The sequence below is a fragment of the Carlito syrichta genome, unplaced genomic scaffold (assembly GCF_000164805.1).
Source record: "Carlito syrichta isolate Samal-C Ts95f unplaced genomic scaffold, Tarsius_syrichta-2.0.1 Scaffold309294, whole genome shotgun sequence".
NCBI lineage: Eukaryota > Metazoa > Chordata > Mammalia > Primates > Tarsiidae > Carlito > Carlito syrichta.
Genome location: NW_007253390.1, coordinates 845,640 through 861,827, shown reverse-complemented (window position 1 = coordinate 861,827; position 16,188 = coordinate 845,640). Strand labels below are relative to the sequence as shown.

At 50.2% G+C, this 16,188-nt stretch overlaps 1 protein-coding gene across 1 annotated transcript in view; it reads left to right on the top strand.

Moving 5' to 3' along the window:
* The window catches only part of TMEM9 (transmembrane protein 9), a 21,042-nt gene that overhangs the window by 2,079 nt on the left and 2,775 nt on the right, over nt 1-16,188 (top strand). The window contains 3 exon segments of the mRNA XM_021717106.1: nt 805-896; nt 5,909-6,017; nt 8,459-8,590. Of these exon segments, the coding sequence (XP_021572781.1) occupies nt 805-896; nt 5,909-6,017; nt 8,459-8,590 (333 nt within the window).

The window sequence follows — 16,188 nt, the reverse complement described above, 5'->3', positions numbered from 1 at the left end:
GTCTCGAACCCGCGGGCTCAGGCAATCCACTCACCTCAGCCTCCCAAAGCGCGGGATTACAGGCCGAGCCACCAAGCCCGGCAAGACCTCATTTCTACAATAATTCAAAAACTTAGCCGGGTATGGTGATGCATGCCTGTAGTTCGCTACTTGGAGGGCTAAGACGGAAGGATTGCCTGAGCCCAGCAGGTCAAGGCTGCAGTGGCAGTGAACTGCATGTCACTGCACTCCAGCCTGGGTGACAGAGTAAGACTCTGACTCAAACAAAAAAGAAATACAAATAATTATAATGTTTTCTCTTACCCACTCCAGAAGGGAATCATTTTCAAAGAAGTTGCTTGAGTCTTCCCATGGAAACATCCACTCTTCCTTATTCACACTTGTACTTTTTCTTCCCCCGATCCTGACCTAGGAAGTTGGAGATGGAATGGGGGGAGAAGGCTGACTGCCAAGTCCTCCACTAGACAGAGGTGTACACATAAGTGTGGGGTCCAGGGTAGGGATGGTCCTTTTGCTTGCCATACAAACACCCTTCCCCCCTTCCCCAAAAGCATCCCACTTAGGGAATGGTAGCCCTAGGCAACTTTCTCTGAGTCTTATTTGCCACCTGGACATTTTCTGTCTTGAGGACCCTGTGCCACAGTGTCCTTCTTACAGAAGCAGTCCTTGTGAACTTAAGGGTGGGAAAAGCTCAACAGCATACATATAGCTACCTAGTCCCACAGGGAACTGAAAGTTGGCAGTCTTGCTAGAACCTGAACCAAACAGGGACTCTGCATCCCTGATGTGTGCTTTCTGTTCCAGAGTTCTGAAGATATCCGGTGCAAGTGCATCTGTCCACCTTACAGAAACATCAGTGGCCACATTTACAATCAGAATGTGTCACAGAAGGACTGGTAAGGCTTACACACAGGCTGGCCCTTGATGCTACACCCTGTTGAAGTGATGGGTGTTTACTAGATTTCTTGAACCCCAAAGGATAAGCATGCTCTTTCATTCCTATGCGAGCTTTACAAAGAAATATTTTGTCCATGGTCACAGAACCAATTTATAGTCATTGTCAACCATCTTTGGAAACAGGACCCGGTGTCTTGAATTTCACTTGAAGGGCTCCTGGTTAGAGGTGGATTTTGTCATTTTACTTTGGATTTTGGTCTGTAGTGAAGTGTACAAAATGGTAGTGGAGAAGTTGGGAGAGGTAGGTATGATGGCCAAATACTGTGGAATGTGCAATACTTTTGAAAAACTGTTACGTGGGTTACTCCGTGCCAGTCTCATAGCAGTATTGTAAGGTAGATGGGATGTGTATTGTTCCTATTTTATACCTGCAGATACTGAGGCCCAAAGAAAGCATTTAAATTATACTTCTGGAGTCTTAAATTCATTTCTTACCGTTAAAAGAGAAGAATAATTCATTCAGAGAAAGGAGACCAGATTGGTGAAGGGAAGTTTCAATATGTTGCCCTGAATGGTTTAAGGAGACAGAGAAAGCCCGACGAGGAGGGACCTGGGGACACACAAGACCAGGATGAGGGCTGGCATGCCATGGGATGGGCCATGTGGGAGCGGGTGCTGGTGGGATCAGTTAGGTTCACTGTGGTTTCCTGATGTTCAATTGGGACCAGTGGGTGAAGATTTAGGGAAACAGACTTAAGCATGACTTGAGAGAGCATTTCTAATCTAGGTAGTTTTAGGAACTGGGAAGCCCCATCCTTGATCTGAGCATGGATGGGGTGAGAAGGGATTAACATCGGATGGGGGTTCTGGGTCAGTGTTGCTTCTACTTGGTTGTGTGGTAGGATCATCAGGTGAACTTTGAGAAGATGCTGATTCCTAGCACTCCCTTCTCCCACCAGATTCTGATTCAGCAAATGAGAGTGGGGGTGGGGGAGCACAGTAACCTTCTCTTAAAGTTCCCTAAATACTTAGGATGCAGTTGATCCAGAGCAACATTTGAGAATTTTGAAATAATAGAATTTCCAACTCTACATTTTCTGTGATGTTCTGAGAGACAGTCTAGTTAGATATACAGACTCTAGATCCAGCCTTGTGACTTCAAATCTACATGCCACTTTTTAGTTGTGTGACAAATTTCTTAGTTTCCACTATACTTTAATTATTTATCTGCAAAATGGTGGCAGTGTTTTGAGTATTAACTAAGAGTATGTGTGTGTGTGTTGTACATGCATGTATGAGTAAATATAGCACTTAGAACAATACCTAGCATGTGGTAAGGGCTATATAAATGTTAGCTGATGTTATTATTATTATTATTATTATTATTTTATTTGGAGTCTCACTCTGTCACCCAGACTGGCATGCAGTGGCCGCTCTCAGTTAGTATACCTTATCATGCCATACTAGAGGCCACATAGATAGTCATGATCAAACTGACACCATAGCCTGAGACTAGACCTGGACTCATCCTGAAGCACTAGCCTGTTTGCCTCTGCTTCTGACTGTCCTGGTGGATTCCCAGGCTCTAAGACATGAAGGCTTGTGGGGAATCCTAGTGACACTCTGTATTTTATATATTGCTCTAATAAATAAATTGATGGACTGTCTTCGCGCCCTACACCAGATAACAAGGCTATATCTCAAGCCCCTTGGGCAGGCAGACACCAGCAATTTTAGTGGCACCTTCTCTGTCCTGAAGTTATAGTATGAACGGAGTTCTGTCTGGAAATCTCAGGCTGTAGTTTATCTCCTTCTTCCCCTTAGAAGTCAGAATTAGGGGCTACCCGATCAACAGTCTTATATCAAGAACCTCAAGACAGTTCCATTAAGTGTGGTAGGTGTAAACTGAGACTGGGAGAAAAGACTTCAGGATTCTAGGATTCTGTGACACTGACCTTATATGGTAGTCATCATATGCTTGCCTGGAGCCCCTTAAGGGTAGAGTGGGGTGGGATCTTGACAGTGACCTTAGGACCTCAGTGCTAGGGCCAGAGGAGGAGGCCAGTTTGGTTGGGTCTCCAGGACTCTGCCACATTTTCACTCTGGGATGGCATTGTTCCTCTGCCAAGAGCACTTGACCCCTCCCCCAGGATTGTGCAGAGAGTGAAGCCGGACATGCAAGCTACAATCCTCAGGTTTGGTGGCCAAGCCTTTATTCTGCCATCTAGTGTTGGGAGTTTATAACCACATGTGTATAAAGAGGCAGAAAACCCACCGATTTTGCCCCATTGGTGGGGTCTGGCAAGGCGATGTGTTATAGAGATGGTCCCAGAGCAGGAAGGCACGTAAGTTGACTGGTTCCTTGCCTTTTAAATGCATTAAAATGGAACCCTTCTACAAACAGAATCTGTTTTGGAAACAATGTCAGAATTGCTCTGACTGAGAGGGAGTGTCCCTCAGCTCCTCCCTGACCATCCTCCTCCCCGCACTGTGCTTCCTATAGTATCCAAAGGGCACAATTTGAAAGACACTGATCCAGTTCAGCCTCTAGTTAGAAGTAAGGAAACTGAGACCCAGAGAAGTTAAATAAATTACCTACATTCACAGAATAAATAGGAGAGCAGAGAACTAAATCCACCTTGTCCTTCTCTTTAGCCCTCTCCTCTTAGTGTCCTCTGACTAATCTGTGGAGTCTTGATTTCACTGACCCCCCCTCCAGAGGTAAATGGAGGCCCTTAGGAGAGCAAGAACATGTCTCACTGGTTCACAGGAGGGCCAGAGATGGCAGAAATACTTCAACTCCTTATCGCTGTTCCCGGAACTCCTTACAGCCTATTCCTCTGGGAAACAGGATCCCAAATGGAAGACCTTGGGCTGTCTCTGACACCACACCTTGGCCCTCTGGGAATCCACAGGTCCTACTGCAGCACTGGAGTGACCTTCCAGGCCCAGAACCCAGCGTGGCTCAGGAAAGGGAGGAATCTGGTCCCCAGGAGGCTTGTAGAGACTTACTGGAGAAGAGGAGGTGACATCCCTCAGAACAGGAAGGATGACTAAGTGTCATATGTGACCCTGGCCTTGTCCATCAGCTCCTCCCAGAGAAGACAGTGTGCATGATCTGAAAGCTGCCATCTTTGGGGAGCAGCTTCCAACATGTTACTCCCTGCCACTCACAGCAGGGAGTAACATGTTGGAAGCTGCTCGCCAAAGATGGAACAAGGACCATCAGAGGTTTAGGTAAACTCATGTATGTCACACATTGGATTTTTAGGGGGAACAGGGTCTTTAGAGAACATCCCATTCTTATTTCAACACATAATCTACACATCATATATCCTTGGAACTTCTGCCAGAAGCCCAGCCCCGTAGCTTAAGAGAACAGGCCTGATTGTTTCTGGGGAGCTGTACTTGACTTGCAGGACTCCTGTCAGAACTGGAAGGGCCTCGTAAAGGCCATCTGGTGTGGCCGCTGCATCTCACAGAGGAGAGGACAGGACCAGGGTCCAGACATTTAGTGGCAGAGCCAGGACAGATCCCAGGCCTCGCTGAGGCTGAGAGTTAGAAGTAAAGACATGGAGGGCGAAGATCTGGATTTGGATCCTGGCCTCACCATCACTCTGGAGATGCCACTTTGCCTCCTAAGACTATTTTTCTCTTTATAGATATGGGGCCTTTGATCTTTAGCTTACCTTACTCTTACTCTTAGAATATGTAGTTTTTTTGGCAGCCACTCATTTACTGAACCCTGCTTTGGCACGCACTGTGCTAGGCACTGGGAGTATGGAGGCATATTAGACATGCCTCCTGTCCTCAAGGAATGTAACATCTCCTGGGGGAGATAGTCCAAGTAAAGGTCGAATCCCAGTGCAGTGTGATGGGGGTGGTGGCCAAGAGGAGGTGGGCATGGGGCAGGGGGGCTGGCTATTGGGGAGAGAGCAGACCTCTGAGCTGAGTCAACTGAGAGCCTGGGGTGTGACTCATTCAGATACCAGCAGATCAGCGTTGCTGGAGGATGGGGAGTGAGGTGGGAAAGGTGTGGCAGGAGATGGAACTGGACAGGCAGGTGGGGGCTGGTGGCAGGCGGGTTGGAGTTCTGGACAGAGCAATTGAGCTAACCCTTGCCCTGGGACTCTGGAGGCAGTGACCGGGCATAAGCTGGGAGTGACATGACCAGGGTTTTTGCTTTTCTTGCTTATATTGTACACTTTAGTGTGTCTTAGTTATGGCAAGACCTCTTGGCAGCTGTGTGAAGGTACTGTGTATTGGCAGAGCCAGCCTAGAGGTGGGAGGGCAGTAGGGAGACTAGGTCACTTGCCTGGGGAAGAAATGATGAGGGCCTTAGCTAAGACACAATGGTGGGAGAAAATAAAGAAGATGATTTTGGAATTTTTAGGGAAGTAAAATCACTGACATTTGGTGGATTCCTAGGTGAGAGAAAAGGCAGTGTCAGAGGTGAGTCCCAGGGTTGAATTTGGTTGGCGAGATGGATGGTAGAGGTGTTCTCTCTGTCATTGGAAACACTGGGCCAATTTGCAAGACTGGGGAAATGGGGGCAAAGGGTATGCAGGGGTGGGTGTGGAGTTCGTGGTCCCTATGGGGTGACACTCCAGTGGTGAATCCTAGAGTCCAACTCATAAGAGGAGAGAGGTCCTGACCGGAGATCCTAACCTAAGACACATCAGCTTCTGAATGGAACTCAGGGGAGGGTGAGCCCACCCAGGGAGAGCATGGCAGGAGGACAGCTGAGGGCAGAACTCTGGGAACCTTGATGATGGTGCCAGCACTAGAGGCACGGCTTGGAGAGCTGGTTCTGTTGGGCTGGAGCACAGGCTGTGAGGCTGTGGGTTGGGAAGCTTGTCTTTTTGGAAATCCTCTGCCTTCCCCAGAAGTACTCTTCACCTTTGCCGAGCTAGCCCTTGTCTCAGCTCCCCTGGCTGCCTGTTTCCTTGGTCTTGAAGTTTGCAGCCCTTCCCGTGGCTCCACTCCCATGGACTCTCTGTTTCTGTTCCAGCAACTGCCTGCATGTGGTGGAGCCCATGCCAGTGCCCGGCCACGACGTGGAGGCCTACTGCCTGCTGTGTGAGTGCAGGTATGAGGAGCGCAGCACCACTACCATCAAGGTAATGCCAGGCTCTTGGGGAGCCATGGGAGTCCCCCTCATCCCTGGCTGTCCCCCACACAGATTTTTACTTTATTCTGAAACATTACAAGTAGCTGTGGCACTGGCTTCTGGGCTGGCCCAGTACAGACACAGGAACCCATGTGCCACAGCTTCCTGGAGCCGGCCCTCTTCTCTGTCTCTTTCCAGTGGTTCCCATGACAGTGAGAGGTGAGAACCCTAGGAGGGCTGTTTGAAACTCATTTTTCCCTCCACACTTCCCAGGTTTTTCCCTTCCTCCCGCTTCTGTTCATCTAATAAGTCTCTTTTTTGTGCCTGCTGTGTTCTGGGCACCATGCAAGATGCCATGAGTGGAATGGTAAGCCTGCTCTCCCAGAGCTTGGTCGAATTAAGCTTCCAAAGTGACGTCACGCTCCTCTAAAAAGCGTCAGAGCTGTAGACCAGGTCATACTGGGTGTTGGGTGCCAGGACTGGGGACCAGGAGGGACATCAGATGGCTCCTTTTTTTCTTTTTCCTGAATCTTGTTCTCATCGATCATTTGGATGAATTCAGGAGAGAGGTAAAAGACACAGCCACCATCATAGGGAATGAGGAAGGCCACCATGTGGTCCTTGTCTATTCCTCTGCCCCAAGCAGGACTTGAGCACATCACATGCAGATCATATAGCTCCCCTAGCAGAGATTCTTTTGCCCCTGTTCCCCCATGGCGGTCCCCTAGTCCAGGTTCTAGCTATCCTGGGCCAGGTGGCACTCACTGATTGCTAACGTGGCCCTTCCTGTTCCAGTTTGTGTTTTCTCTTTGTCCTTTAAGAGTTAGAAGTAGCACCAGAAAATAATTCTCGTGAATTTGAAGACACTGCTGATTTCTCCATCACATTTCTCCTTGGAGGCACATTTGGAAGGGACATGGGCTTCACCACTGTCCTTCCTGCGTGCACCAGGAGCCCTGTGCGGTCGCTCCTCTGTGTTTTCACTGTGCAGGTAGAAAACAGCTGTTTGTCTCTCGCCCCTCCCTGTCCGGCTGTGCAGACCGAGCTCCTTTCATCCTCCCGCCCGAGACAGCCTCTCCTGGAGCCATCTTTCCCCTTCTTTGAACTTGCTCCAGTGGGCCCCACCCCCTGGGGTTCAGATGCCTGAGACCTTAAATTCAGAACCAGATGTCACCTCTCCCTGTCTGGCAGGCAGGGAACGTCTCAGCTGGGCACCGCTTCTGACACAACTTCCTAATCCTTTCCCTTTTCCTGCAGTCCTTTACTTAGGAGTCGCATCCTCAACGGCAGCCTATTAACGACCCAGCCTCCGTTCTCCTTCCCCTTTCTGGCTATTCACCCTGTTGACAGAGGCGTGAACACTGATATCCTAACTGGGAAGGATGTTGGTTCAGTGGAACTTGGCTCTTGGCTGAGCTGGGCACCTTGAAAGGCCAGAGGTTCTTCTTTTTGTCACTCCTCTTCATAGTCAAGGTAGGACCAGAACTAGGATCAGAAGTCAGTGATGGCCAGGCATGATGAAAGTAGGAAAAGCAATTGAGATGGAGACAGCAAATCTGGGGTCAGCTTACATCTTTGCCATTTACTGGCCTTAGGATTGAGGGTGATTTAACCTCATAGTTCTCAGATGATTATTGTCCCCAGGGGGCGTTTAGAGATGAGTAGAGGTCCTTCTGTGGCCCCATTACTGAGGTGTAATTACTTGATGCCATTCTAGGGACTAGGGAAGGTGGTTGTCAAATGTTCCACCTAAAATTCCAGAGCACCCACACCGAGAAACAATGAATTAATCTCAGGGAGTCTTTTCTGTAAAAGCATGATGGCTCCAGCTTGGGAGGCACTGTTAAGAGCTGTGTCAGGCTCTTCCTCCACTGGCTTTCCCTGCCCGTGGGTGGCTGATGGGATGGCAGGTGTGGCCTCAGCGCTCAGCGCACACCTTCTTACCAGCCTGCCCCACTCCGTGTGCTGTGAATGGGCCAGCGCATTCTCTCAGGGCAGAAGTTGCCCACTTGTCCTTCCTACACTCAGCAGGAGGCAGCGAGCCCGCCAGCCCGGGTTTATCCTTCTTGGAGCTGGCTTTCCAGCCTCTCCACAGCAGGTTTTTCCTGGCTGCCTTAGATTCTGGTGGCATTCCACCCTTCATTTTGGATTCTCTTATAGCGAGGTAGGCCCTGGGAACTTCTTGGGGTGTCAGGCTCCAGACAACTTCCTTTATCATCTGTATGCTGCCTTGATGTCTGTTCTGTGCACTCCCTCAGTTTAGGACAGAACCTGTCTGTCTGTGGAGTAGCCCCTTTTCCTTTCTAGCACTTTTTCCCTCCAGCCCACATCATTGCCCAGTCTTTCCTCAGGAGATTCTGCCAGCTGAACACAGATGGCACAAGAATCTAGTTGGATTACCATCCCTGGTCCAGGGCAACAGTTCATAGGACAAGCTGGTCTCTTTTTCAGGTCATCATTGTCATCTACCTGTCCGTGGTGGGTGCCCTCTTGCTCTACATGGCCTTCCTGATGTTGGTGGACCCTCTGATTCGAAAGCCAGATGCATACACTGAACAACTGCACAATGAGGAGGAGAATGAGGTAACTGGTGCTCTGGTAACCCCACATGTGAGTTCCCAGGGCAAAACCCAGAAGAGCATCACTTGGGCCTAGGTGGGGTTGGTGTCCTCCACCCCACTTCACCCAGACTCAGCAGGGAAGCGCCTTTTCCTTCCAGATGAAGCAGGACACCTGGCCTAGGTGGCCTCAGTGCATGAGCTTGGGGGGGACTGTGTCTCCCTGTTATACTGTGTCTCTAGGCAGAATAGAAGTGAACAAGCCAGGGCCATTCATAGACACCCATAATAACCTTTGTTGCTCAGACACTGGTGACAAGCTGGTGGTGGACTTGAAGGCAGCAGGTTTATTGTTTTGTTCAGTGATTCCACAAATACGTTGGCTACTTGCTCAGTGTAGATCACTTGCTCAAGCCCAGGAGTCTTGAGGGAAAGGTAGGATTTCAAGAGCCAAAGAGGAGTAAGAGAGGTAGTGGTGCCAACTGGGGGGACAGCCCTGTGCTGTGTGGGGAATTTGAACGTTTCAGGATAGGGTAGGTGTGTAGGAATATAGTAAGTCCCCAACATACAAACAAGTTCAGTTCCAAGAGCATGTTTGTAAGTCCAGTTTAAGTCCAACAAAATTAGCCTGGGTACCTAACTAACACAATTGGCCATATAGTACTGTCTGTATTTAACAGGCTATACTGACACCTAGTGAAGAGAAATAATACATTTAAAAATGCTAGGGTGCATCATTAAAGTTTGTAACTTGAAAGTTCATATGTAGGAGACTTGCTATAGTGGCAGATAGAGCAGGCTGGCAAATTTAGGCCAGAGTATTAAATGCCACAAATGTTAAACTCTGATTTTGGCTTTATTTGATAAGGAAGACAGGTAATCACTGACGCCAGACAGCCTGCAAGGCTCACAGCTGCTTAAGTGATGCTAGGGAGCTGGTGGGCTTGGACCAGGTTCAGAGCAGTTAACAAGTGCTCTCACCCTCTTCCTATCCATGTCATACTAAATATCTTATATGGATGCTATGAGGAGGAAACCCAGGTGGGACAGGAGGGCTCAGGTGGAGAGCTTCAGAGCAGAGTTGTGATGAGCAGCGCTCCCCGGTGGTCTAGTGCTGAGTACTGACTGCACAGCCCTGTGTGCCTCTGGCTCCCCCTTTATGGACCCATGGAGCAGCCCACTGGACACAGACACAGTGGCAAGCTCAGAGTGTGACTGCCTTCAGTTTGGGCTGCCCAAAGGCATGGCAACTGAGGCAGGTGGAGCCTGAGGCTGTTTCTGCTCTGAGGCATGTGTGTGAGCTCTGTTATAGGCCCTCGCTGTTTGTTGACAGAGCGAGTGATGCCCCGGGTGAACTTGTGCATATCCAAAGGAGTATTTAGTGGACAAGCATCTCATTCAAGCCCTGGAAAAATTAGTTGAAGAAACTGAGCATTGTTTAGATTGAAGAGGGAAAAAAAAAAACTCAAGGAGGTACATGATAGCTGCCTTCAGAAGTTTGTAAGCGAGAGCTTAGCCTCACCTGGGGAAAAGGGACCCATGGCTGGGTAAGAGTGTTCTTTCAGCCTGGCGCAGTGGCTCACAATTGCAATCTCGACACTTTGGATGGCCAAGGCAAGAGGATTGCTTGAGCATAGAAGTTCGAGACCAGCCTAAGAAAAATAGACCTCAGCTCTACAAAAATTCAGTAATTAACCCTAGCATGGTGGCACATGCCTGTAGTCTCAGCTACTCAGGAGTTGGAAGGATTGCTTGAGCCCGGGATGCTGAGACTTCAGTGAGTTGGGATCGTGCCACTGTACTCCAGCCTGGGCGACAGTGAGACCCCAACTAAAAAAAAAGAAAGTCTTCTTGCAGATAGCATGGTCTAACGATGGACTGAGTGGGCTCCCTTGTGAGGTCTAGAACAAGTTTCCCACTAAAAAGAGGATCCAGGGGCTCAAGACTAAGTGCGAAACTGACCTGGAGATGGGGGGGCAGCATTAGCAGGGAGGACAAGGACAGGTCAATGAGGGAGCCCTTGCTGTTCCCACTGATCCTCTTGACCCACTGTACACATGCCCAGACTCTTCCCAGTCTGCCTTTGGCTTCCTGCTGACGTGTTTGGCCAGAGGTAGAGCAGAGGGGATGAGTGTCGCCCTGTTGGAGCTGGGACCGGGAGGTGGTGGTGCTGGCAGTTGGGTGGTCTGTATTCAAGAGGAAGCCTTGCGTGCCTACCCAGTTATTAATGTAGAGTAATAGCAGCTCTGATAGGGGAAGGGCATTGCTAATAAACACTCAGCGATGAGGGGTAAGGTGGTAATTGCAGTCCTGGCTGGGGGAGTAATTGAGAGATGCAGCCCGATGATTTCCCTGGAATGCATGGCTCTCGGGCATGGCCTTGTTGTGTCTCCTGCCGATCTAGCTGAGGAGCCAGAGAGAGGACAGCTTGCCGTCTCTGGGTCTGAACTCAGGTCCCTCTTTCTCTGGGGCTCCTCCACTTGGAGTCTGTTTGTATGAGGAGGCCTTGGGGAAGAAGGAGGGATTAGATTTGGTCAGTCGAGTGGACATTTCTTGGGTGCAGGTTTTGACTCAGCAGGGAGGATCATTTATGGAGGAGCACTATCTAGCACATGCAGCAGGGGCCTGGGAGGGCAGTAGGCTCTGACAGTAGCACGCACGTGGCAGCTAGTGAGGAGGAGTTGACAGGATGATACCCCCTCACCTCCCACTCTGAGGCTCTAAAAGATCCGGCTCAGCCTGTAATCTCACGCCTTTGGGAGGCTGAGGTGAGTGGATTGCCTGAGCCCGTGGGTTCGAGACCTCACCTTTACAATAAATAAAAAAATTAGCCGGGCGTGGTAGTGCATGCCTGTAGTTCCAGCTACTCAGAAGGCTGAAGCGGAAGGACCGCCGGAGCCCAGCAGGTCAAGGCTGCGGTGGCCAGGAGCGGCCACTACACTCCAGTCTGGGCGACAGAGTGAGACTCCAACTCAAAAAAAAAAAAAAAAAAAAAAAAATCATTAAAAAGTTGTGTTCAGTCTCTTCAGTACCCTGAACTGAGGTACAGCCAGCTCTGGCTGTTGTGGGGTGGGTGGGGCATGGTGATATCATCGGGCACCCTCGGGGTGGGTAAGGAAATGCACTCTGGTCCCATGATTTGGCATCACCTCCAGCCCCTTACCACCTGTGATTCTGTAGTCGCCTGTGGCTCAGAGCCTCTGCAGGGGTCACTGTGTATGAGATTGACACAGACCTTAACGCATGCCCTTAGGGGTTTAAGCGCCAAGATGGCCAAAGCCATCTCATTCACATGTGCAGGGAACAAAGAGATCTGCAGTAAGGTCCAGCTTTGTGAGCTGAGTGGTTGGGAGGAAGCAAGGTGCTTTGGGAGGCCCCTCATTATAGACAAGGTTGGGAAAGTTACCCTTCTCCTTGTGTTTATCTGGGAAGGAAGGCTTCCTGACAGAAGTTTTCAGAGCCAGCTCAGGCTAGATTGGAGAGTGAGCACCAAGCTGTAGGGAGGATGTACGGGCTGGACTGAGCCCAAGAAGTGGGTCTTTGCAGAGCTCAAGAGCCCTAGTCCTGGATGGTAAGGGATAATCTACTGGCCCACCCCTCTCAACGCACAGGGGAAAGGGATACAGGAGAACACAGGATTAGGGGGCAGGGAAAGGGGGTCTCAAGGCATCCAGATGAGCAGTGGCAGAGCCAGAACTGTAGCCATGTCTCTGGGTCTCACCCCAAGAGGAACAAAGTCAGAACATGGCCTGTTAAGACCCTTACAACTCGGTGCCTATGGAAGGTAAACTCTCTCTAGACTCCAGGGACTTCCAGCCCCCCAGGCTGGACCCAGTCAGAGGTGAGATCCGGGAGTCAGAGCATTTCTCAGGGTTGGGGGCCACTTGACTCCATCCCCTCAATTCCTGTGGCCAGGAGCCCTCCTGCCCTGGAGGTAGAGGACTGGAAGAAGAAGGGGAGGCATCCCCCGCAGCCTCGTCCCGAGCCTGTGGAGGGAGATGAAAGCCTGTCATATTCCCTTTGAAAGCGCTGGCAGAGCCTCAGTGGGCCCTGATTGCTGGGCGCTGCCTCCCCTGGGATTCCAGTGGCATTAGGCCTAATCCCTGGGCTCAGACGCCCTTTGAAAGGAGGAAGCAAGCCTGTTTGCTGGGGCAGAAACGGCAAACAGAGCTATTTTAGATGTGCAGGTTGGGCCCTCTTTGAAGAGAGAGACAACAGGGCCTCTCTGAGGTTTGGGACATCTCTACTCACAGCATGGCCCCCAAGCTCCGAAGAGGCCATCAGAGTGCCACCCTCCAGGGCAATAGAGTTCTGGGCCCCATTAGGGAGATAATGTGCAGGGGAGCCAAGGAAAGGTCGTGGTAGTGGTGGTGATGATGATGGGAATTGGAACAGCAGGTCCTAGGAAGAAGAGAAGACTGGCCACTGAGGTATAGTTTCCTTTCCTGTCAGAGGATGGGTGGGGTGGCTGTGTACTGAGAACCCCGGCCCTGGGGAACTGACAGTGAAACATGGAAAACATACATGCTGATGAGGGCAATTCCCCTGGGGACAGAATAGAAAGGTGTGCAATTCCATAGGCACTTCTAGAGCCTCCCTGAGCGGCAACACAGCACAGTGGTGCAGCTCATGACTTTGGAATCACAGTCCTGGGTTAGAGTCCCAGCCCTGCCACTGACTGTCCATGCTAGCCTCATGGTTTAGTTTTCTAAATCTGGAATAGACATTGTTCTTACTTCAGCAAAGCTGTTGGGATGATGCATGTGGAGGCTTCATAAGTGTCTGCTCATCCCTCAGAATGACGTATGTCAATCAAGTGTTAATACCCAAGTCGCATTATGATTGCTGGAGGCAAGGTAGGGAGGCAGCATGCACAGGGCCTGAGTAAGGAGGCCACTGCAAGTAGAGAGAGACTCGTGGACCAGTGTGGCTATAGGGCTGGGGGAAAGGAGAGAGGTGAGGCTGGGAGTGAGGGCATGACCCAGCCAGCCCAGAGGGCCTTGAATGCCATGCTCAGCAGGGTTTTATATGTAAGTTGTTGGGTCATCAGCGAAGATTTTTGAGCAGGGGACTAGCATGATTTGGTCTGTCATAGGAAGTTGACTTGCAGTGGTGTGCAGGAGTCAGAGAGAACCCCACAACAGAGATGCAGTAGGATTTGGCTAGAAGCCAAGGGATTGAGTTAAACTTGGAAAACTCAGCAAGGCTGTGTATTCCCCTTGCTAAAGGGCTTTGTACTAGGGCCATTCTTCACTGAGCAGCTGGTAAGTGACAAGTCTGTCTGGTTCTCTTCCTGTGCCTGGGATTGGGGAGGAGGAAAGAAGGGCGGCCAGAGAGGGGAGAGTCGCCTGTGGTGGGATTCGCCCTTTCCCGCCATCTCCTTGTCATCAGAGAGAGTTAGGTCCAGTGCCAACTCAGAACCAGGGCTTCTGGGTGGGCTCGAGGGTTTCATCTGGGATGACCTGGTGGGCTCAGGGATAGTTTGTCAGCTCAGACTTATCCACAGGCATTTGGGTCCTCCCAGGGCTACAGAGGAGGGCCTTCCTGAGCACCCCAGTCGCTGCTTCCTTCACAGATGCTTTGTTCTTGCTCTAACCCTAGGGAAAGGTGCCAGCCTGCCTCTTTTGTTGTCCATGTTGGCTCCCTCTTAGGAGAAACCAACCAAAGAGTCCCGGGATAGGAGATAGGCAGACATAACGGGGCGACCTTGGGCATCTTTCAGAGCGTCAGTTCCTCACTACAAGATGAAAGTGATATTACCCATTTGCCAGTGTTGTGAGCCGGGGATAATCTGTGTAAAGTGCCTAGCAGAGCGCCTGGTACACAGTGGCACTTGTCAGAGTCATGCTGGTCTGGTCCCCTAGGGACCTCCTGGGAACCTATTTCTGTCCAGGCTTTTTTTTCCTCTGATTGGGAGGCGCTCCACCCACCTCCTGTCCTAACTACCCTTCTGCCTCCCAGAGTTGCCCAGAGACCAGCTCAGGGGGAAGAGTGAGAAATGCGTGCTGTTTCTTCCGCCTTCCTTGCTGCCGAGCAGGCAAGGCTGAGGTCCCAGTCTGGGCCTTCTCTAGAACAGATGTGGAGTCTTTAATACCTTTTGTTTGTTTGTTTGTTTGTTTTGTTTGAGTTGGAGTCTCACTCTGTCGCCCAGCTTGGAGTGCAGTGGCCGCTCCCAGCCACCGCAGCCTCGACCTGCCGGGCTCCGGCGATCCTTCTGCCTCTGCCTTCCAAGTAACTGGAACTACAGGCGCGCACTACCACGCCCAGCTAGTTTTTTGATTTATTGTAGAGATGAGGTCTCGCCAAGTTGCCCGGGTGGGTCTCGAACCTGCAGGCTCAGGCAGTCCACTCACCTCAGCCTCCCAAAGCGCGGGATTATAGGCAGAGCCACCGAGCCCGGCTTCTTTAATACCTTTTAATCAGACTATTAGTGATGGAAACACGGAGCTTCTCAGCAGCAGCTTTCCCCCACTTAGGAATTGTTTGTTAAGACTTTGCATGATGGGAAAACAAATGATACTGTGGTCATGCGGTGAATTTCAGCGTGTTCCTTAAATGCTCTGCTCTTGGCTCTCCCTTCCTTGAGATGCTCCCAGAGGTGCAGAGCAGTGGAGGGAGGGCAGGGCTGAAACTGTTCACCCCTCCCAGCCTGGCACCCCTCACTTGGGCCCTGTCATGAGAACACCGGTCCCGGAAGGGGTGAGATGGGGAACAGGAGGAAGAGAAGTCACTCTAGTCCCCAGAGCAGGACGACTGAGCCATGGTGGGCCCCCAGCTCCACAAGTGGGTCTTCAGTGCCCACCTCATTGAGACAGCCACATAGAGGCAGGACGGGGTGGCGCTTGGTCTCAGCAGTGGGACATGCTTAGTCGCGTGGCTGTGCTGGGGAGAAACGGAAGGAAAGGTGGTACGTCCGGTTTCCATAGGCACTCCCCTGACAGCAAGCTGCCAGCTTTCTACCCTTTTCCCCTGCCCAGTAGGTCCCAGAGCAAGGGTGTGATGTCATTGATCACTCCTATTAATTGAGTGCTTACTATCTGTCAGACACTGCTAAAGGCTTTACATTCATCATCTCATTAAGAAGACATTGTTTCGGTCTCCATCTCATAGCTAGGGAAGTAGGTTCCATGAATAGGGTAACTTGCCCAAGGTCATATGCCCAGTAGGGGTCAGAGCCAAGCTCCAAAAGCCAGCTTTGTCTGATTCCAGAGTTTTTTTTAACCACTGTGCTAAACAGCCAAGAAAGAAGGAAACAACACGTTTCTGTAGCTCCAGCTCTGTGGCAGCCAGTATTGTAAGTGTTTCACATAAGTAATTTAACTTCATCATCCCCATCTACTAATAATCATAAACCAGTATATTTTACAGGCTATTAGTTCATAGAATGAATTTTGTGTCATGACCAGAGTTTTGAAAAAACAAAATGGAACAGTGAATATCAGAATGCAACATACTAAGTATTGTTTTGTGAAACTTCTTTTTACTGTGTGTGTGTGCATATTAGATCATTAATTCAGTAATTTCAAGTATAATTTCTACTGACCCTATAGTGAAAAAAAGTCTGAAAGGCTGGATGTATTAAATTGAAACTTGGAGCCGGGCTCGGTGGCTCAGCCTGTAATC